This window comes from Abramis brama (assembly GCF_963993115.1).
Source record: "Abramis brama genome assembly, chromosome: 11".
Taxonomy (NCBI): Eukaryota; Metazoa; Chordata; class Actinopteri; order Cypriniformes; family Leuciscidae; genus Abramis; species Abramis brama.
In genome coordinates this window covers 21,537,186-21,559,273 of record NC_139973.1, presented here as the reverse complement: position 1 = coordinate 21,559,273, position 22,088 = coordinate 21,537,186, and the positions used below count along the sequence as shown (strand labels likewise).

Here is a 22,088-nt window from a genome sequence, read left to right as displayed (position 1 = left end):
AATGTAATTATTTTCCATATACTAAATGCAAAGTGAAAACCTTGGCTTTGGATTATCACAGTCTTGAATATGTCAAAGATTAGCAGCAACATTATTTTTGGTGCATTTTTATTTTTTGTGCTATGTCAGATTTTTTTTTTAAAATCACACATAGTGCATTAAGGACACCTTACCATGGTGGAGGGATTTGAGTACCCGAATGACCCTAGAATAGAAGAATAGAATAGAATCGGGCATTTATATAGCGCTTTCATATGTACTACTGTACACCCAAAGCACTTTACAATCATATCAGGGGATCTCTCCTCAACCACCACCAGTGTGCAGCATCCACTTGGATGATGCGACGGCAGCCACAGTACAACGGCGCCAGTGCGCTCACCACACATAGGTGGAGAGAGGAGAGAGAGTGATAGAGCCAATTCAATGTAAGGAGCTATGTTGTCTGGCGCTATATGCCCCTGGTAGGGTCTCCCAAGGCAAACAGGTCCTAGGTGACAAGTCAGACTAAGAGCGGTTCAAAAACCCTTTATGATGCCAATAAATTTGAGGACCATGACGTCGCCCGGCATGGCACAGCCGGGGTCCCACCCTGGAGCCAGGCCCGGGGTTGGGGCTCGTATGCGAGCGCCTGGTGGTCGGGCCTCCCCCCATGGGGTCCGGCCGGGCTCAGCCCGAAGGAGCGACGTGGGGCCGCCCTCCCGTGGGCTCATCACCTACAGGAGGGACTGTAAGGGGCCGGTGCTTAGTGGATCGGGCGGCAGTCGAAGGCGGGGGCCTCGACAACCTGATCCCTGGACACGGAAACTAGCTCTAGGGACATGGAATGTCACCTTTCTGGCGGGGAAGGAGCCTGAGATTGTGCGTGAGGTTCAGAGATTCCGACTAGAGATAGTCGGGATCACCTCCACGCATGGCTTGGGCTCTGGAACCACACTCCTTGAGAGAGGATTGACTCTTCACCACTCTGGAGTAGCCCATGGTGAGAGGCGGCGGGCTGGTGTGGGTTTGCTTATAGCCCCCCAGCTCAGCCGCCATGTGTTGGAGTTCACTCCGGTGAACGAGAGGGTCGCTTCCCTGCGCCTTCGGGTCGGGGATAGGTCTCTCACTGTCGTGTGCGCCTATGGGCCAAACGACAGTGTAGAGTACCCGGCCTTCTTGGGGACTCTGGGAGGGGTGCTGGAAAGTGCTCCGACTGGGGACTCCGTCGTTCTACTGGGGGACTTCAACGCCCACGTGGGCAGCGACAGTGACACCTGGAGGGGCGTGATTGGGAGGAACGGCACCCTGATCTGAACCCGAGTGGTGTTCTGTTATTGGACTTCTGTGCTAGTTACAGCTTGTCCATAACGAACACCATGTTCAAGCATAAGGGTGTCCATCAGTGCACATGGCACCAGGACATCCTAGGCCGGAGGTCGATGATAGACTTTGTGGTCGTTTCATCTGACCTCCGGCCGTATGTCTTGGACACTCGGGTGAAGAGAGGGGCGGAGCTGTCAACTGATCACCACCTGGTGGTGAGTTGGATCCGATGACGGGGGAGGAAGCTGGACAGACTCGGCAGACCCAAACGTACTGTGAGGGTCTGTTGGGAACGTTTGGCCGAATCCCCTGTCAGAGAGATCTTCAACTTCCACCTCCGGTAGAGCTTCGACCAGATCCCAAGGGAGTCTGGAGATATTGAGTCCGAGTGGACCATGTTCTCCACCTTCATTGTCAACGCGGCCAGTCAGAGCTGTGGCCGTAAGGCCTCCGGTGCCTGTCGAGGCGGCAATCCCCGAACCCGGTGGTGGACACCGGAAGTAAGGGATCCCTTAAAGCTGAAGAAGGAGTCCTATCGGGCCTGGCTGGCTTGTGGGACTCCTGAGGCAGCTGACGGGTACCGACAGGCCAAGTGGATTGCAGCCCGGGGTGGTTGTGGAGGCAAAAAATCGGGCTTGGGAGGAGTTCAGTGAGGCCATGGAGAAGGACTACCGGTCGGCCTCGAAGAGATTCTGGCAAACCGTCCGGCGTGAGAGGGAGGAGACCCCGGGGAAGACCTAGGACACGCTGGAGGGACTACGTCTCCCGGCTGGCCTGGGAACGCCTCGGTGTCCCCCCGGAAGAGCTGGAGGAAGTGTCTAGGGAGAGGGAAGTCTGGGCATCCCTGCTTAGACTGCTGCCCCCGCGACCCGGCCCCGGATAACCGGAAGAAGATTGATGGATGGATGGATGGATGGATATTATGATTTTTGTCACTCGCCTAAACACCATGTATTATATTTAGGCCCTACACACACACACTTTTGTCAGCGCAGACACACATTGCTCTCAGACATCCACACATACTCAGAAACATCATTTTAGATCATTGAGCCATTAAAATGCTTCATAACACAGTCAATAGTGCCCCTAGTGGAAACCAGGAAAATAACGTGCATTTCCCCCCATAGGGAATACCTATGTAGTGACGTCATCTGGTGGAATACACTATATAATGCAAATATAATGCTTTTGCTTCAAAATTAAAACGTTGTTTAAAGCCGGGGCCGTCATTAATACATGAATCATGACTTATGTTGAAACATCCTTTATGTTTCAACATAAGTCATGATTCATGTATTAATGACGGCCCCGGCTTTAAACAACGTTTTAATGGGTTTCAATGGGCCATTTTTGGTCATTATGGTGCTATACAGTATGTTCCTATTTGATCTACACAGTGTGTGTTATGTTATGCAACATGGGATACATTTTTTTAAAATTTATACAAAAAGTCACAATTTTGCCAAATTATATACCATTTGCATTAAAACACCCAAAATGGTCAAAGAAATTAAACTGAAAATGACCAAAAATGTCCTAATGCAGCATGAAGGTTAAGTGGCCTTTTATTTTATTAATATTACATTATCTGCAACTTTTTCAAGTATTTTTTTAAAGTACACTGCAAGTACACACTCAATACATGCACTTCATTTTAACAATGGGTTATAAGGATTCTGTACCGCAAATTCAACATAATAAGCAGGAATTAAGTGAATTTTCTTTAGGGCTCATTTGGACATTGTAAAGCTAAATATCTGTAGAATGTAACTATGTGTTGGGTTTATGTTTGGAGTATTACAGGCAAGAACCCACTGAAACTAGTAGTATGAATTATATCCCCAGTGTTAATTCTAAAGCTAAATATCTGTAGAATGTAGCTACTGTATGTGTTGGGTTTATGTTTGGGGTATTACAGGCAAAACACCACTGAAACTAGTAGTATGAATTCTATCCCCAGTATTAATTCTAACACCCTTGTAAGCTGCAACAAATCCAACCAATTAAATAAATTATAGCACAAAGGTCATGTCTGAAAGTTTTATGTTGAATAGTAGCAGAACTGCAACACACTGTTAAACCGCAACTCGATTCAAATACATTCCACAACAAACAACAACCTCTAGTAATAAATTGATGATTCTGTTGTTATTTACTGTTCAGTAAGTTACAGTTCTTGAATTTTACTGGCTGGGCGGCACTCCAAGATCACTGATGCACAAGGACTTTCAATGTTTATATCCCACTGCTTGTCTTTGCAATGTTCCAAACAGGCTGTCAGTCTGGTTAGTCGTGCGGATTTTCAGTGACTTATTCAGCAGGTAACATTTTTAACACCAATAGGTTACAAGTCTGTCTTTTGTGCATTATGAGTTAGTCATTGAATCCTTTACTCAACTGATTTGTTCAAAAAACACTAACACTTCCAGGAACAAAACACCACCTACTGTGTGATATTCAGACACACAATATAGTTGATCCTGCTTTGGGCTTTTATGTAACCATTTTCGTTGGCAGAGTGAAAAGAGACAAAGCAACTGGCAAAATTTAAGTCAATATTAATCGTGTCTCATTCGATTACATGGAGAGGGCAGGGTTTTAGACCTATACTGCAGCCAGCCACCAGGGAGGACAATTGAAATGCTTTGGCTTCACTTTTCAGGACGTGTGCAGCACACATGATCGAGCCAGGCAAAATTACAAAAGTACTCCTGCTGATAACTGGAGTAGCATGGTGAGTAAGGTGGGTGGTGCTAGCTTTAGACGCGACCAACCCAAACTCGAATCCGCCTTTTTCCTAGCTCATTCTTCTCCCTTTCCCCATAGAATTTCATCTTGGAGAGGCATTTATTTTAAATAAAATTTGAAAAGTGTAAATAAATTGCCTAAAGATTATTTAATTATGGGAATAAAGTGTAAATATAGCTGCGAGCAGCGATTGCGGGCCCAAGCCGGTGGCACCGCCACCCTGGTGCCTTAAGTTACACTAAAGCCACCGGGGTGGCGGTGTCACCGGCTTGGGCCCTCCACGGTTCGGTACGTACCTCGGTTTAAAAAGTCACGGTTCGGTTTATTTTCAGTACAGTAAGGGAAAGAAATGCAAACATTAAACTGCAGGTTGTTTATTACTATAAACTTTTTTTTAACAATTTGTTTACACTTTTTAATAAAATATAATAAAATATATATAAAATAAAAAAAAGAATAAGAAATAAAATACTGCTGCAAAGCAAAACCAATATCACATAATAAATTTAATGAAAAATATAAATAAATAACTATGATTACAGTGCAGCATTACCAATCCCAGCTTGTAGGCCTGCTTATATTTAAAAATTAAGGCTGGGAATCGATTAAAAAAAATGAACTAATTAATTGCACAATTTGCTGTAATTAATTGCAATTCCTCCAAGCTTGTAATCATCAATAATTAGGCCTAAACTTAGAATCACCTAATTAAATGAAACACCGGGGGGAAAAAGGAACAGAAAATAGCCCTATATTAAAATAATATTAAACATAAATATATCAATGTATTATTATTTTTCAATAATCAATCAACATAATCAATTTAAGATTTTTTTTTCTTCTTTTTTTTAACTAATTATCAAAATAAAATATAGTCCTACAAAGCTATTATTACCAGAGCATGTGATCAGAGCAGGTCATTTTACCATTGTTGCCAGCATGACTATACCAGCTCAGCAAACAGAAGTCTACTACTGAGAAATGTCACCTTATTTGAGCGGACTTTGCTTTTCCAGTGCGTGATCGGTCCATGATTGGAGTGTTTGGGCCGTTAATGACAGAGCAGAACGTGCAGCGCAAACACGGAGTCGAACATTGAACATTGCGCAGAGAGCGCAGCGCGCATACACACACACACACAGACGGAACAGAGAGTGCGGCGGCGCACACGGAGCGGAAAAGCTTTTTTTCGCCCTGCAGTCGATTTCATTGGTTTAGGTTACAGTGACGACGGGTAAAACCAGAGAATGTCTAATAAGGCAGACGGGCTCTGGTAAAACTTTAGAATCAGCTGCAGGGCGGGATTTGCGCTGAACGCGGAGACTTCCGCCACTTAATATGTTTGTGTGGAAACACGAAAATGTACCTATGTTCCGCACACAAAATATTGCATTCGGTCATTCGGTACACACGTGCACCGAACCGAAAGCCCTGTACCGAAACGGTCCGGTACGAATACACGTACCGTTACACCCCTAATATATATATATATATATATATAAAAAAAAAAAAAAAAATGTATATACATTATATATATATATATATATATATATATATATAACAAAAAATAAATAAATAAATAAAAATATAGATATATATAGATACAATAGGCCAACCTGACTTTGAACACAAGAGGGCAGTATAGCACTATGAATGACATTATTTATTTTTATTTTTAAACTTAAACAATTATAAAATTGAAAAAAAAAAGAATAAAATGGGTTTAGTTCTGATATTTGTATAATTTTATATAGAAATAAATGGTGTATAATTACATTTTTAGAAGATAGGAGGTTTTTAGTGTTTCCTTTTTTGACATTACTTTAATCCCTCGCCATAGCAAAACCGTTTGAGATATTTATTATCTGTTTACAATTTAGCATCTTTAATGTATTTTCATCATGTTGAAAAAGTTTGGTGGGAATAAAATAAACCACTTAAGAGGAGTGGGTAAAAATTCAGAGGCTGATTTTGCAAAGAATTCCACATTCAAACCAAAATATCTGACTTCCTGTTGGTCGGAGCTAATTACTAAAAATTAGAAAATTGTCCGGCTCGATGAGACCAATATGTGTACTGATTTTTGTGACTGTATATAAAATTAACCCCCTCACTTTTGTCAAAAGCATTTTGAAAGTGACACACTTCCTGCTACCAGTTGGTGGCGCTATAACTTTGACTCACAATAGTTACATCCATCTGATCAGCCTCTTACCACGAACACACTGCTGAAGTTTCATCAAGATCAGTTAATGTGTGCAGAAGTTATACCACTTCGTGTTTCTCTTTTCTCGCCATAAATTCGTTTCCTCGCCACGACCAAACCGTTCGAGATATCAAAAATCCGTCCGCAATTTAGCATCCTCAATGTCTTGACTTCATGCGGACAGAGTTTGGAGGCGATTGGATGAATTCTCTAGGAAGAGGACATCAAATTCCACAGCAAGCGTTTTTCAAACAACCCATAATAGCAGATTTCCTGTTGGGCTGGCGTAAAACTTGACCAGGGAAAGTTGTTCGGCCCGATGAGATCTATATGTGTACCGAGTTTCATATTAATTCATGCAAGCGTGTTTGATATATGGACCAAGTTTTCAGAGCCCGTTCAAGGGGGCGCTGTTGAGCCCCCCTGCCACGCCCGTTTCTGAAACTTTTCACATGTCTACTGGCTAATAAGTGTTATGTGTCTGTCGAGTTTCATCCAATTTGAAGCATGCTAAGAGTCTCAAAAGCATCCGAAAAGAATATTAAAGTTTGATGCATTGCCACGGCAACAGTATCTAAGATATCAATAATCCTTCCACAGGTCTACATCTGCCGTGTGTTTACATTATACACATAAAATTTGAAGCAAATCGGGTACAAATAAGAGAGTGACTTCAAAGCATTTTGAAAGTGACAAACTTCCTGCAGCCAGTTGGTGGCGCTATAACTTTGACTCACAATAGTCACATCCATGTGCTCGGCCTCTTACAACGAACACACTGCTGAAGTTTCATCAAGATCAGTTAATGTATGCAGAAGTTATAACACACTTCCTGTGTCCCATTATTCGCCATAAATTTGTTTCCTCACCACGGCCAAACCGTTCGAGATATCAAAAATCCGTTCGCAAGAATTCATCCACCGAGTTTGGTGGCGATCGGATGAATTCCCTAGGAGGAGTATTTCACATTCCATTGTATGCGTTTTCCAAACAACGTATAATAACCGACTTCCTGTTGGGCTTTTGTAAAACTTAGAGCACGAAAGTTGTTCGGCCCGATGAGATCTATATGTACTGAGTTTCATATTATTACATGCAAGCGTGTTTGATATATGGACCAAGATTTCGGACCCCATTCCAGGGGGCGCTGTCAAGCCCCCCTGCCACGCCCGGGTACCAGCTTCAGTCCGTCCCTGCTGGCCGCGGGTTCTGACCTGTGTGCAAAGTTTCAAGAGTTTTTGAGCATGTTAAGGGCCCCAAAAGTTGCAAAAAAAATCCTTACGAAAACAATAGAGCCTTCGCCCTTTCAAGGCTTGGGCCCTAAAAATGGGTAGTGTTAGGAATAGGTGTAGTGGAGGGCTTTAGGGGTAGGTACAAAGGAGATAGCATCCATTTATGATTTTATTAAATATAATTAAATGCACTCAATATGTTATTACCGCATACTGTTTTATAATATACTACAATACACCGAGGTGCAAATGGTAGGCCTATCTGACACTATTTACAGCAAGTATAAATAACATCTAACAACTATTTACACTTAGTGCAAATAGCATCTAACACTAGGGCAAAGAAAATACTGCTATTTTCACTTGTGTAAATAGTGTCTATCACTATTTGCACTTTTAATGCAAATAGCCACTGCCTTCTTTTATATATTCTAAATTTAAAAAACTGATTATGCAGTGTGTTAAATTTAATCAACCAACTCAGAGCCTAATTTATGGAAAACAAAGATAAAATAATTAGTATTGTAACTAAGTTGATAAACTAAATATGTCAGTGAACTGAATTATTTACTACTTTGCAGTCATGAAACTTAATTAATCTGGGGACATAAGCTAACATTCTGTGTTATTAAAAGAGAGTTGTAATTGATCTGCAGTGAGGCTTTTAACATCTTTCCATATTTATGGATTAGTTTTTTGGATGCAGTGAGTTAATAAGTTGTCAGAAATAAACAAGACATTTGCTGTCACTGGTAGCCTTTCTAAGAATGCAATCATCTGATGCTGACAGCTTTTCATCATCCGTCAGGTTTGAGCATATGCATATGTATGTGTGAATTATAAATTGTTTGTACTCTAATATTGTGTCATATAACAGCCCAGCTCCTCCTCCTCTTTTTCATTAGTTTGTTACATCTGCGATCAGTGAAGTGTGTTCTTGGCATTAAGATCCCACCACAATGCCTCCAATTTACAGCCTTGCAGGGCAGTGACCCCAAAACTGGACGAAACCCCAGAAGGCAGGCCACTTAAGGGACAGAACACTTAAGAGTGTTGTCGGCTAAATAAAGGGAGCGGAGTGAGAGGCCCACTTGTAAGGGAGCCCCCTCCCTCCCCTAACCAGCAGAGATGGAGAGGGTCAACCACGAGCCTTCTGCACCCTTACAGCTCTCATTCTCTGTTCACGTCTGCCACCCTCTTAACCCTAAAATCTCCCTTTCCCTTCATATTGATATCTGTCTCTCTCTTCTTCTGAAATTGGGCCCCTTCATCCTTCATGTTGCTGTCTTTATCCCAGGGGAGTATGTGTGGGGGGTCAGGGTTAGGCAGGTGCAGAGCCAGTGAGAGAGACTGAAAGCAAGAGAAAGAAGGGGCAGACGGTGGACCGCTCTCCGTCTGTCACCCAGCTCTGTTTCACTAACCCCCCCCAAAAAAAAAACTAAAGTTATAACTCATGAATTGAAAGAGAACCAATTCTTACATTGGATTTCATTCAATCATGCTGTGTACATTTAATTTACTATCACTGAATTGTATTACAGTAGTACTGTATGGATTGGCGCTTATGATTCTACTACTTTACTTTTTATCATTTTATTAAACAATGTTATCAATTATTGTCATATTAGAAAACAGGACATGGCCTGTGCTGCACGTGTACAGAGTTAAACCTGACAAATACAGAAAAGAAACTGTCAGGCAATAAGAGCAGAAATCCTACCTTGTCAAAAAGAGACTTCCATTGCTGAGAGAAGCATTTGTGTAAGACAGAGAAAGAGGGAGGAGAAAGGAATGAACACAGAGATATAACTGAGAAAAAGATGACCCAACCTAAATTTAATCTCTGTTCTTTGCTGTTTTTCAACAACATAAATCATACATCTGCACATTGTCACTTACGTCCTCTGGAGCTACAGGAAGGACATCAGTGCTCTCCAGCACCTCGATCTCTTCTCCCTCTGCGTGAGCAGCGACAGCTGGGGATGAGTTCACCATAGCCCCTCTGCTCCTCTCAATCCACTCAAAAAACGATTATCTCCTCTCATAAAGTTCTGCCATGATGTCTTCCACATATATCCATATGGTTTTGACAACTCAGAACTTCCTGCAGAGCTAAATCGGCACTATTCCAGATCTGTCATACTAATATCCAATGGCAAGTGAGTTTATCCCAAACTAAGTGGGTACGTGGAGTTCCTCCTCGCTTCCATATTTCATTACAGGATGTTTTAGACACTTTAAATCCACAGCACGTCACACATAAGTTCGCGTTAGATTTTTTTAAACACGACTGTCTTTCCCAGTAGCGTCGGGCTTCATCCTTAGACAGTCACCTGCAAGAGAAACAAAAAATCTTTCTCAAATACCTTCATGGCACCTTGCGTGTTAGATTATTACCATCCAGTGTCGTGCTTGGCGTGATTTTGCTCAAGCAGAAGGTATTTGCACCAAACAGAATGCGATAAACGAAACGATCAGGTCAGCAGAGGCTTGTGTTTATCGTACCAACGTTAAACCACGCAAGACTAAAAACAAGACTGTGAAATGCGTAAGTGTTAATTTGTGGTGCGTCATTGTACCTTGCTGTTCTTTCGCATCCTCAACGCGTGCCAGCAGTGCCCGAGAGGAGCGACTTCTGCCAGCATCCACAGCGCTTTGCCAAAGTTCACTGTGACCGAGATGAGCACAGACAGCATGGGGAGGTAAGTGAGGCACCCGCCTCCTTTTAATGTCCCTCGTCTTGTGGGCGATTTTACAAGTGCTTGTCTCAAATGATGGGAGGTGAACATGGATGCGCGGGAATTATTTCTTCCATCATGTTCGTTTGTGTAGTTTGTCTTTTGCGGTTATTGCACTTGGATTTGTTTACTGGATGAATAAATGACATCTATTTATAGCGACCAGGGTAATTTAAAACAAACGGACCAGTCATGTGGTTCTGAATATAAGCAGGCTCACGCAGAAGTCATTTCAAACCAAGCAGCTTTCTGTTGGCCAACGTGGCGAATTCGCGTGACCAGATTGAACCCGTTGCGAAATCTTCATGTGGAATTCTCGACCGTGAAAATGTCACCACATCTTTATTCAACAGTAAATTAAAGATAAACGTCCTGTCACACTTACCTTTGCTTGGTGAATTTTTGCAGTAAAAATGTAGTCATTGTAATAGGAATCTACGAAACTGAACATTTTAATTAAGATATTTCCACGCAGCTTTAGCATTGGGTTGTCCAAAAGAAAGCTTGTTTGAAAGTGAATTATGTGTGAGTGCTGCGTCCCAATTCGCCTACTTGTACTACGCCCTAAAAGTATTTACTCTTTTTGTGAAGAAAAAGTATATACTTTTGAGAGTGTAGCAAAAAAAGTATGAGATACTACTTCGTCATCTTTAACGGACAGATCTGTCGCGTGCATCCTTCCTGTCACCGTAAACTGCCCTGCCAATCATCGTTAAAATCCTCCATTCAATCTAATTTAATTTCCTACCGTTTCGGAGAGAATTGTAGTAGCACGTTCATCTGCCAGTCATGGGTCTTTCATGCGGAGACTCTCCTCATGTGTTTGCAATTTTAATATAATGATGCATTTAAAAGTGAATGGCTAAACGTATCTTTACAAAAGTTTACAATGCTGCTGCAGATGCAATATAATGTAGACAACATTGAATAAATACATTTTCGTCAGGTTAGATACTGATAATTAATCACTCAAACCCTAACCGCCGGACTCGCGTGTCCTTCCATGTCTGTAGTTTTTTAACACTTTTCACTCGTGTTTGTAGTTCTAACCGAATCCTCGTCCAACGCGCGATGTGGGCATATTAGCCGTTAGAGTGCGCATCGATCTGCACTTCGGATTCTGACCGGAAATAGACCATCCGGGTATCTTTGGAACACTCATTTCAACATACTTCGATTTGGGACATACTAATTATGTTTTCGAATACTATTTAGGACGGATAGTAGCCTGCGAATTGGGACGCACAGATAGTCATTGCTACACTGGACCTTTTGATAATGGACTACTTCTAAGATTCTGAAGTGTGCATCTGAGTGAATGATTCAATGACTCATTCATAATACACAAAACGTCCATTGTTGCCATCTACTGCAAGTGAACCTGCAAAAAAAAAAATTCACTGAAAAATACCCACCACTAATACACAGACTGACAACAACTTGGAACTTCATAAACTTCTGACTAGCAGAGTGATATAGTGAAATGTCCCAGTGCTTCTCAGTAGGCTACTGGAATTTAAGGAGAAGTGTTGGATTTTTTTTTTTTTTTTTTTTTTAAGTAGCCTAATACCACACTAACCATCATTCTGTTGTTCTGACTATCTGCAGGGCTTGGATTAGGCCTACCTGTGGCCTTGAGCCTGTCAGCTAAAATCGTTATCTAGGATTATATAATTTTCTCTAATTAACCACTTTTAAAATGCATATGGAAAACATTTCCTCGTCCAACACGGTTTAATTTTTAAATCAGTGTCAGTAAACTTAGCATGCTCATTCCCACAGTATCTCTTGGCACTGGTCCTGAGGATGTATTTCCATGGTAACGTATAGACTGTAGTTATTTATAGCATATAACACCTACACACACATTTTTAGACTTGTGACTTACTCCAAGTATATTCCAAGAAAAAAAAAGAAAAAAGTGATAGCTTATAGAAGAGAGTGAAAAATGCACCATTACATTATTAGACCTACATAATTATTCACACTCATGTATGTGAATATGATTTATGTCTGTTGCTGAAATTAAGTATAAAGATTGACAAACACCTGAATGTTTATGCTATAAAGATTAGACAAATGAGTCTCAAGGGCCTGATGGGTACTTGTAAATATGTGATGCTGTCTGTGGTGAGGAGCAAGTATAGAAATGAATGTAGCTCAATACTGCATTCTTGTGTACGATTTGTATAAGTGCAACAGAGAACCAGAAAATCTCTTCTACTGTAGGCATATAGGATTTTGTCATTTGGGAAATGCTTTACTTAAAGCAATTTACACCAATATATTTTAAATTGTTATTAAGAGAGATTGTAGAAAGACAATACTAGAGTTTCATTATTTAGTCTGTATTCCTGTCCCTTAGCAGTAGGTTCAGGTAGAGTTAACATGGTACTAATTTTGCAAAAGTTCTATGGCTAAGGCAATGCAAAACTGAACCACAATAATCAAAGGCTGAAGCACGTTAGCATGTGTCTTTCAGCTACATAATTTATCCTCAGTATTTACCCTTAGTAATATTTTCCCAATTATTATTATTTATTTTTTTACACAAAACATGACAAGTATTTTTAGAAAAAGTCTTAAAAACAGCATGCTTTATCTCAGTACCCTTTTCCCACAGAATGGATTAATCATATCTGACTGCTAACAAAGTCCCAGTCAAGGCAAGTCAAAAAGGCATCTATTTTTTTGGTCATTCAAGTACAGCTAGCATCTAATTTAAATAATAAAATATATAAAAACCTGCTTGCCAATCTCACATTTCAAACCAGCAATAAAATTGGACATACCGCTAGATGTCAGTATAAGTTTGAATGAGTTTGAGTCAGCATGACTGCCATATCGGCCAGCATATAAACCTCTTACAGGTTTATAAGGAACTCCACAGAGAGTTCCAAGAAAATTCTACTCAAATGTTGACTAAATGCAGTGTACATGAAATAGTAGTCCACAGCATAAATAAAACATGAACACAGTTCAAGAGAAAAAAATGCTGTTTATTAATATAGGCTGAAATAATCTCCATACCACATGGAAAGACTTTTTCGGTGCAAGTCCTCAACGATCACATTCTATTAAGGGTAAGGAAAACACATTTAAAAGCCAGCAACATTGTTAAATCTCAGTACAGTCATGTTCTTAATATCTGAACAATAAAGAGAAACAATTAAATTCCCTCTCACAAAACCCTGCACAACCCACATTCCATTTAAACACTAGAATGTCACGGATTGGCATAAACCCACAGTGCTTGGTTGATGATGCTCCTTGGTTGAGAGACACAGAGCATGGTGATGACACAATAAAATCTGCTCATTCAAATCAGAACTCGTACAAAGAAAACTTGTAACAAGCATATGAACCCCCCACCCCACCAAAAAGATCCTTGTGAGAATAGCATGACCGGACATACTGTCCCCTCAAACTTTTGTGCATAGATTCTTAATCCTTTCACAACATTTTAATTCCTAATCAGTCTTAAACCTAGATGGAGTATTTTTAACCCACACTCAAAAAACTAGTAAGAAAATCTGGTAGGAGTTCAAGTTCTATGTGTTGATCTACAATTCTCAGGCCTTTGCATACAGGCCTCTACTTAATTTCTAAAACAAGAAAAGATAAGAGGATGGAATATCAATATCTTTTACTGGACCTCGTTGAGAAACATCAAGCAAGGTAAAATCAAACAGTGCTAGGTCCTTCCACAACCTAACCAATAAACAAAACTGTATTGGTACGTAAAGCGATAGATTCAAACAAACATTTTAAATGGAAAGCACTCCACTTCAAGAAATATAACGCATAGGTTCATTACAAATCTAATATTTGGTAAATGTGTGTCTGCTACGGATTAAAATTCAAAAAGACATTTTTTAAAATCCATAACCTTCAGTGCTTCGAGCTGGATTTCTATCAACATCTTTTGTCCTCTTTTCATTAAATGATTTGTTAAATTCTCATGATAATCAACATCATAACAGTGGAACTGGAACTCTGGACCTCTAATCTTCCTGAGAAAATACCCAAGTCCATTGTCAGTGTGCAAGACAATGACAGAATTATGTTGCTTTTACAGAAACGAAAATTTAAAGACATTTTGGCATAAGTTCAAACAACAATAACAATAATGTAATTCATAAGCAAAATTCAATGCAACATTGAAACAATCCCAGAGTTCAGCAAGTAGCATACATCTTCATTTAAAAAGATTTTTTTCTTATTTATTTGATGGAAGATGTGATTGTAATTGTAGTTTTTTTCTTGCATTCTTGTAGTAAATTCCTTTACTTTTTTTTGTTTTTGAAATTTCTGAAAATTATTTGTAAACGGCAGGTAGATTTGAAAAGAAAAAAGAATTTCACAGAATGGAAGAGATATAGGCACCTTTTGAAATGAGTCAGAATGTCAACTAACTCGCATCTGTTTATCTTTACTGTTCATGAATATTACTGCTTCTCTACTAACTTTCTCATTATGGCCAAAGTTTAGCTTTTTTTATTTTATATTTTTTTTATTAAGTATTTTTTTCAAATAATGCAACTGAAATGATGCAAAACTCTTAACTCCAAAATAATAACTCTTGTGGGAAATACTCCACAATAAAAGCCACTATGAGGATACAATTTTACAGGTTTTTAATATTTTAAGATGAAAATAAATCCATAAAGTCCTTGAGTAAACATTAACACATGAATTGTCGTCATCTCCCCCTGCAGTATTCAGTTTTTTTTTTTGTTTTTTTTTTTTTTATTGTTGAGCAAGGGAAAAAAGACAATCAGTGCAACGCTAGATAGTAACCATGTTGGAACATTTTTTTAAAACACGCACACACAAATAACGGAGACAGTACAACACTAAATGGATCATAATTGCAGGCAGTCGCTACGTAACGAGAAGCAGTGATTAGATTTCACATACAGAACCATTCAAACACACTCATTCATACTAAAATCAACATTTTTCAACAGCTTTTTTTCTTTCTCATGAAGAATGTTCAACCGTGTGAGCATGTTATCAAATACCTTAAAAGTGTCAGTCCCGAACAAAAATTTAAGAAAAAATAAATTCACATTTTACAATTGGCGCGCTTTAATTCAAGTATTGGTGAAGATATTTCTTTTGATATGTTTATGATTTTTCATTCTTTGTCTAGAGACATAAACATTGTTTAGAATCATGGGTTTCAACACAACGATTGAAGGTATACACAAATACTGCATGTACGTCCTGTGTCATTTCATTTAAACCAACATGCAACTTCAGTAAGACTGTTTGGTTCAGATCATTGATCACTCTTTTTTTTTCTTTCTCTCAGATGACACACCGTAAGGATCAAGGTCTATTGCTTATTTCAAATTGTATTTTACCCAGTACTTTTAAAAGAGAAGGATTCAGAGATCTGATAGCATTTTTCTTCATAATGAACATGATAATGTTTAACTGTAGTCATAGTCTACCTATGCTGGTGTCACCAGAGACTTCCTGTGATTTTTGACTGTTTGGAATTACAGCCACATTGTGGTTCACTGTCAGTCAGCTGCGACTGAGTTTGGAACAAGGCAGTTACACACAGGCAACAGTGATCCCCCCACCCACCCAGAAATAGAAAAAAAGTCAATGATCAACTTTAGCATCTTAAGACATCTGTTGAAATGTCTTTCCCCCCCTCCAAAAAAAAGAAGATAAAAGAAGGTTTATACAGCATAAAGGCCCAAAATGAACTGAGACTGAGATGGAAATGTACAGTTCAGGGCACAATTTTACAAACAAACAGTTAATACAGCATACACAAAAGGCACTCCAGCTTGCTGTCAACCTTCAGAACCTGACCAGCAAACAGGAGATAATATCAGCAAGAAGTGCATTTTTAAATGTTATAGATCTTTTTTTTTTCTTCATTGTTTACGTATTTGTCAATTTTTTTTTTTTTTTTTTTTTAAGATACTAAAATGCTATTTCATTTTTGGTATTAAAAAAAAAGTACCAGGGATTACTCATTATCTGTACGCCATTGGCACACCATAATCCCCAATGCTGTTAAAGTTCTTGCTTGTTATAAAGGATTCTTCCAATGACAGCAACACGATTATCACAAATAATCAGCATGAGGTGACAAATATATCTGCCGCATATCCTCAACCCCTTTTAAACCCAATCCCACCTCAAACACACAAGAATCGTCAAAGTGCCTCCAATCAGAAGTGCTTTACAACAAAACAACATTGGAATTTCAAATGTGAAGTCAGAGATGCCACAGTGTACTGTACATATATTTATGTATACATTGGCACATGAGACCATGAGGGGAATTCAACAACCAGCAGCAGAGAGGTAAGATACACAGGTCCCATTTACTGTATAAACGAACTGATGGCTCTGCAGCAGTCCCTGTTCAGAAGGATTGAGAAGACCCAAACTAGCCAGCCTCCTAATTTTATTGCCCCACTGATAAATATCCTCTTGCGTTTCTTTTAATGTACACTTCGTAAGCTTTTACACATCATTTAGTGTGTAAAACCACTTACAGACGATAAATCTTCAAAACTATCAACTTTCACTAAACATAAATTTAGTTCTTCTTGTCATGCCCTGAGATTGTACTTAAATGAGATTGATCAAATTCAGCAGAATTAGGCTTAGTGTCAAACAACATCCTAAATTTACTAGGATTACAATGGCCTCGAGTGTGTAAGAAAGTATTACGGGAGGACTGCAAGATATTTTCAACTTCCTTTCAAAGCCACAGAATGGCACAGGGCGGACATTACTTGCCCATCTTCTCTAACTTTGCATAGTGACAGCATCCCGTGTGCTGTAGTTATAGAGCCAGTGGCAGAAAGAGTCTGTCCTTAGAAACACTGCTCGGACAGGGCTTTTCAAGTACGGGCGGCTTGTCTCGATAACATGGTTGGCTTAACCGAGGCCACACAGAAGAGAGAGGATGTTAGCAGCTGAGTTAGAGGTGGGACACCCAGGGTGAGGTCAAGCACACACACATACACATTCTAAATGACCTAAGAACACTGTTAACAACAAAAACAAATGACTTTTGACATGAAATAAACAAATATGGCCCACATCATCGATCTTTTTTTGCATTCGTTACACAGGACAGGTATCTGCATATGAGCACTGCAGGCAGTTAAAAATCACTGCATGAAGACCAATAGAAAGTGAAAAAACTTATTACACAGCACTGGCAATTCCATTCAGTCTCAAATTCCAGCGAAAAAAATAAATCATGCAAGACTACGTGAGGGACGGTGTGGGGAAGAATGCATGAGAGGTGTGATGTCATCCAGAGAAGGAACGGGAGGACATTTGAAGATCCGTACCTAAGTACTACTACAAGTACGCCAATGATGAATGATGCCGCTAACATCCATATCATGACATCATTAATGTCCTGCATTCCATTGTACGAAGTGCACAAAGAGAGTTGCTATGGAGAATCGAACGTCCTCCGATCAGTTTCCACGTCGAGGCACTAGCACACCACCTCCTTTTCAAATCCAATCCAATCGAGGTACCTTCTCCAGACAGGGTAAAGACTTTTGACTATTTCAGAGTAACAATGACATTCACTTTGATAGAGAGAAAAAAAAAAAGTAAAGACACAAAAAAAACATACATTGCAAGTTTCGTTTGATTGTAGAGTTTGTTCTTCCCTTCATTCTGAAATGTTTTTTTTTTTTCTGGACTCAAGCTTCTGGGCCAGAGATGGACGACAAACAAGTTTTTTTGAATACCATTGGTACCAAAAAAAAAAAAAGAAAAAAAAAAAAAAAGCCAAAAGTTGCCATAAGAAGTTTTTTTTTTTTTTTTTTTACTATATGCTCCGTTATCTGATTTATTGGCTTCACAGAAGGAGCATCACTCTTGTAATAAGTGCTATGATAATACCCCTTTAAGAAGAGACTTAGAAAACGTAGATGTCTTTTATGTTTGTACCAAATGCAAGGATCTCTTATTCTGTACTGCATTAAGAGAAACACATTGTATTTGGTATTGTGCCTGACTCCTGTGCCATGTGTCTCCGCTCTGGATTCCGTTTCTGTTTGGTGAAGAAGTGGCCGGGAGACTGTGAGATCCCACACATGCAGTTTTAAAACGCATGGAGTGACATCAAACACAATTAACAGTTTCTCCTTACCACACAAATGCCGAACAGCCAGCAAGCCAGACAAACAGACAGAGGCGGTGGGAAAATTAGTCCAAAGGTTAAATTCTTCAGAAGTCTTCAAAAAAAAAAGTCTTAAGTTTCAGTAAGCTTCAGTGTGGACGGAAGAAAGGGTCTCTGGCTTCTATTGCACAATGCATCAGAATTGAGTTTCTTCTCTCTGTTGTATCTCAATAAAAATGACGACCACACAATAACTGAATAACTTTTGATTGATTCAGCACTGATGTCCATTAGGTATAATTAAAAAGCCTCCACTGAGAGTGTTTTTAACAGTGGTTATGTACTCGCACACAGATGCTTGGTCAAGTTCCAGCAGACACTCTGACATTCATTGATCTAAATCAAAGCTTAACATTCAGCTTATTTTTTTGTAACCATACAAAAAAAAAAACTGGCATGAGTAAATAGAAATCATAGAGCAGTGCAGCTCCCTTTTGTAAAACTAAAAGAATTAAAGTAAAAATATCATTGGTGATTAGTCATGATGACAGGCCACTGCTAAGAGTGTTCTTCTCATTTGCTCTGGCCTATTCGCTGGCTCAGAAACAGAACTGTGCAAGTTACAAAGTATTTATTTTTTTGTTGGTTTTATAAAATAAAGGTTTTTAAGGAGGACCTGGAGAGAGAGCACTTACGGCTAATATAAGATCTGAAGAAAAGATGCAAAGTTTAAAACCAAAAAAGTACCAGGATCATTCCATTCATCAGAACAGTGCCGTTATAGGGAAAGGTGTCATGAGGTCTCACTGTGCCTGGGTCACTTTCAGATGGCTGCTTCGTTGATGGCTTCTCCTGAACAACACTTTTGAGCAAAAACAACCTTTGGAAAAAAAAAACCATCAAAAGGCTTCTGCTTCTATTGATTCTGGCTTCTCAAGGTCTTTGCACACCAAGAACAAGATGCACGAATACAACAAACAGTATGACGTAAAAATCAGAAGACAAATAAACAGCAGTTGGAGGTTTGCAGCTTTGTCTCACACTAAACCTCCATTACAGATCCACAAAAAGTGATTATCGCCACATTGATTTGCTTGGGTTTTGATCCAGTACTTCTTTTGACTTTGTCGGTTTATGATGTCCGATACATCCTACATGCTCTCTCCACTCAGCAGGTCTCCCGGGAGCAAGGTGTTTATTGGGATGGGGCTGCCGATTACCCTGGCATCGTCTCCGTTTGGGGGAGCCCATAAACTGGAGTACTGCGGCACACCGCCCCAAAGCATGTCGCCACCGTTTCTGCTGCTACTGTTCCCGGTACTGCAGACTGTCTTGGTACCTCCTCCACCCCCGCTCCAGAGGCCTGTGGGGTGGCTGGCTGCAGTGTTGCCCAGCCGGGGTTGATTGGAGCCTGGTGCTGGGCTGGCCTGCCAGCTAGTGGTGGGGGTAAGGGACTGGCCCTGTGCAAAGAAGCGGTTCACATCGTCCTCACCGGCAAACTCTGCCAGGATGGTAGTGTTACCCAGCACACACCTTGGCAGAAAAATAGTTGGAATGGATTCAAGCATTAAATAGATTTCTTGATGGATAACACATAAAATCAGTTTGAAGAGAGAAAGATGTTGTCATACATGGGTAGATGTAGGGAAAATGTTGTATTTGAATTTAGGAAAAAAATGAATAAATGTATGGCTAACACTATTAATCCTAAATGAAAGCTGTTCTGGAGCATTCTATGAAAGTACTCAGAGAAGTATGAAGTAGTAGAGCCTTTAGTCTTACATGTGCAGGGATTTCTGGGCTTTGGCAGTCTCCTCCTTGGAGTTGTAACGAACGACAGCATTGCCCTGCGTCAGGTTCAGATGGAAGGTAATGAGAGGGCCGTGCTGCATGCACAGAGTCCGTAGGGTGGAGCCGTCAATCTGATGCACACACATAGATATGTTATTACATTTGGTGTTATTCATATGCAAGTGCAATTTAAATGGCCTGTCAGACAGATTGTGTTCTTGCATTTAAAAACATAAATGAAATGTGCAGCACAGAATGCAAATTTTTTTAAAATGTGCTTTTATGAAGAATTTCTTTGCAAAAATAAGCACAACAGCTGGAATACGCTACACAACTAAAATGTGATCAGGTCATACACTAAGCAACTGAGGATTACACACACTACCACAACAAACTCGCGGAGAAACCATGAGCCTTGTTGCAAGGTGGCGAATGACAAATAAAAATCAGCTCAAAATATGTTTGATATTCTCAGGCAGGATTCTAAGTCAAAGCTGTTTTCATAGTCTCTGTCCATCATACACAATGCGCTTTTCTGTTAAATTTGTCAACTCTGACTTCCTAATATCAGCAGACTGGTTCTGACTTTCGGTAACTAGTGTTAATAGTTACAGACTGCAAATCGTGCCAAAAATCCTGACAAAACTCATGTAGTGTATTACAGCCTTTAATAACAGAAATAGGCAAACAGCAGATTTGGAAAGTGTCCTGACTAGAGCTAAGCAACTCTTTTTACATACTGCAGACAAATGACAACTGTAAACACAAGCTCATGATATGTCTGCCCACAGCTACTTCTAATTGGCCCAATGTTTCGATACTCGCATTGATGAGGTGCTCTGCAAGTCAAAACTTCTGTTAATTTGACACATTATCTTAAAATGTGGTACATATGTGAGAGATGCTAAAAAAAAAAAAAACAGCTAGACATATTGCAGTGGTCAAAAATATCTGTCTAGTGCATCTTTACATAGAAGTAGTATTATAAACTAGTGCAGTGCAACATGAAGCTTAAAATAAACATAAAATAGTATAAATAATACATTTAGATATGTATAATGGGAGCGATTTTTAAATGTTAATGCAAAAAAAAAAGAAAAAGAATCAGCAAATAAATCAGAAAATTTGTTACATAAAAAGTGGCAGTTCTGAGATTTCATGTAATATGAAGAAAAAAAAAAAAAAACGTGGAAAAAATACTTTACGAGTATGATGTACTGTAAAACCTAGTATGATATCTGAATGATTCTACTAGTTTTTACAGTATTAAAAAGCGTTTGGTTTATGCACCTGAGGAGTGAGGTTTCTCAGCACCAGCCAGCTGCTTCCTCTGTTGGGACTGTCAGTGCTCCAAGTTCCCCCTTCTATAGCAAAAAGAAAAGATTAGTCTGGAAAACACATTGCAGCTGAGCATATTTTCCACTAAATTCTTGATTTCTGCCCATTTGCAACTCTAAAAACACAACTTCATACAGACAGAGGGGGGTGACTGTTCAGACCACACTACAGAAGCACCTCATAAGTAACTGATTTTTCTGCTTTACCAGAATTTACCTGAGGAGTAAGAGCTGGTCCAACCCTGGCTGAGGCCAAGGGAATTTCCTCCCCAGGTGGAAGAGGTTCTGGTGTTCTGGGATTCAGGCCTGGTGTTCGTCAGGCCTGGAGGTGGGCGAGAGGGAGCACTGGAGTTACGTGTCCCTGGGGAAACCTTCCATAACTCATGAGATAAAGACGCCTGTGTGTGGGAGATAGGTCCAGGGGACCAGGTAGACTTCATTTCCAAGAGTTTACCTGGAAAACAGAGGAGAGGAAGAAAGAGAGAGACAAATTAATAACAGCAGCAGCTATAGTCACCATCCATCACTGCCTTTAACTCTCCCCACCAGCGTTTTGTTTTTGCAAAACCTTCATGGCCCCCAGAATATTTTGTTGTATGAATA

The 22,088-nt window shown here is 39.9% G+C and overlaps 2 protein-coding genes across 4 annotated transcripts in view; both read right to left on the bottom strand.

The window, feature by feature from the left end:
* The window catches only part of rhbdl3 (rhomboid, veinlet-like 3), a 125,820-nt gene extending 114,188 nt beyond the window's left edge, over positions 1–11,632 (bottom strand). For both annotated transcript variants that reach the window (XM_084128049.1, XM_084128050.1), the window contains exons 1-3: positions 10,074–11,632; positions 9,394–9,827; positions 9,215–9,238 (exon numbers count right to left, since the gene is read on the bottom strand). In XM_084128049.1, the coding sequence (XP_083984175.1) occupies positions 9,215–9,238; positions 9,394–9,489 (120 nt within the window). In that variant the 5' untranslated portion in view covers positions 9,490–9,827; positions 10,074–11,632. The remainder of the gene's footprint in view (positions 1–9,214; positions 9,239–9,393; positions 9,828–10,073) is intronic.
* A 6,429-nt stretch (positions 11,633–18,061) lies between these two features.
* The window catches only part of tnrc6c2 (trinucleotide repeat containing adaptor 6C2), a 55,411-nt gene continuing 51,384 nt past the window's right edge, over positions 18,062–22,088 (bottom strand). The window contains exons 19-22 of one of the 2 annotated variants that reach the window (XM_084128048.1): positions 21,703–21,939; positions 21,439–21,512; positions 20,140–20,279; positions 18,062–19,890 (exon numbers count right to left, since the gene is read on the bottom strand). In XM_084128048.1, coding sequence (XP_083984174.1) covers positions 19,509–19,890; positions 20,140–20,279; positions 21,439–21,512; positions 21,703–21,939 — 833 coding nt within the window. In that variant the 3' untranslated portion in view covers positions 18,062–19,508. The remainder of the gene's footprint in view (positions 19,891–20,139; positions 20,280–21,438; positions 21,513–21,702; positions 21,940–22,088) is intronic. The other variant, XM_084128047.1, reaches the window with a different exon arrangement.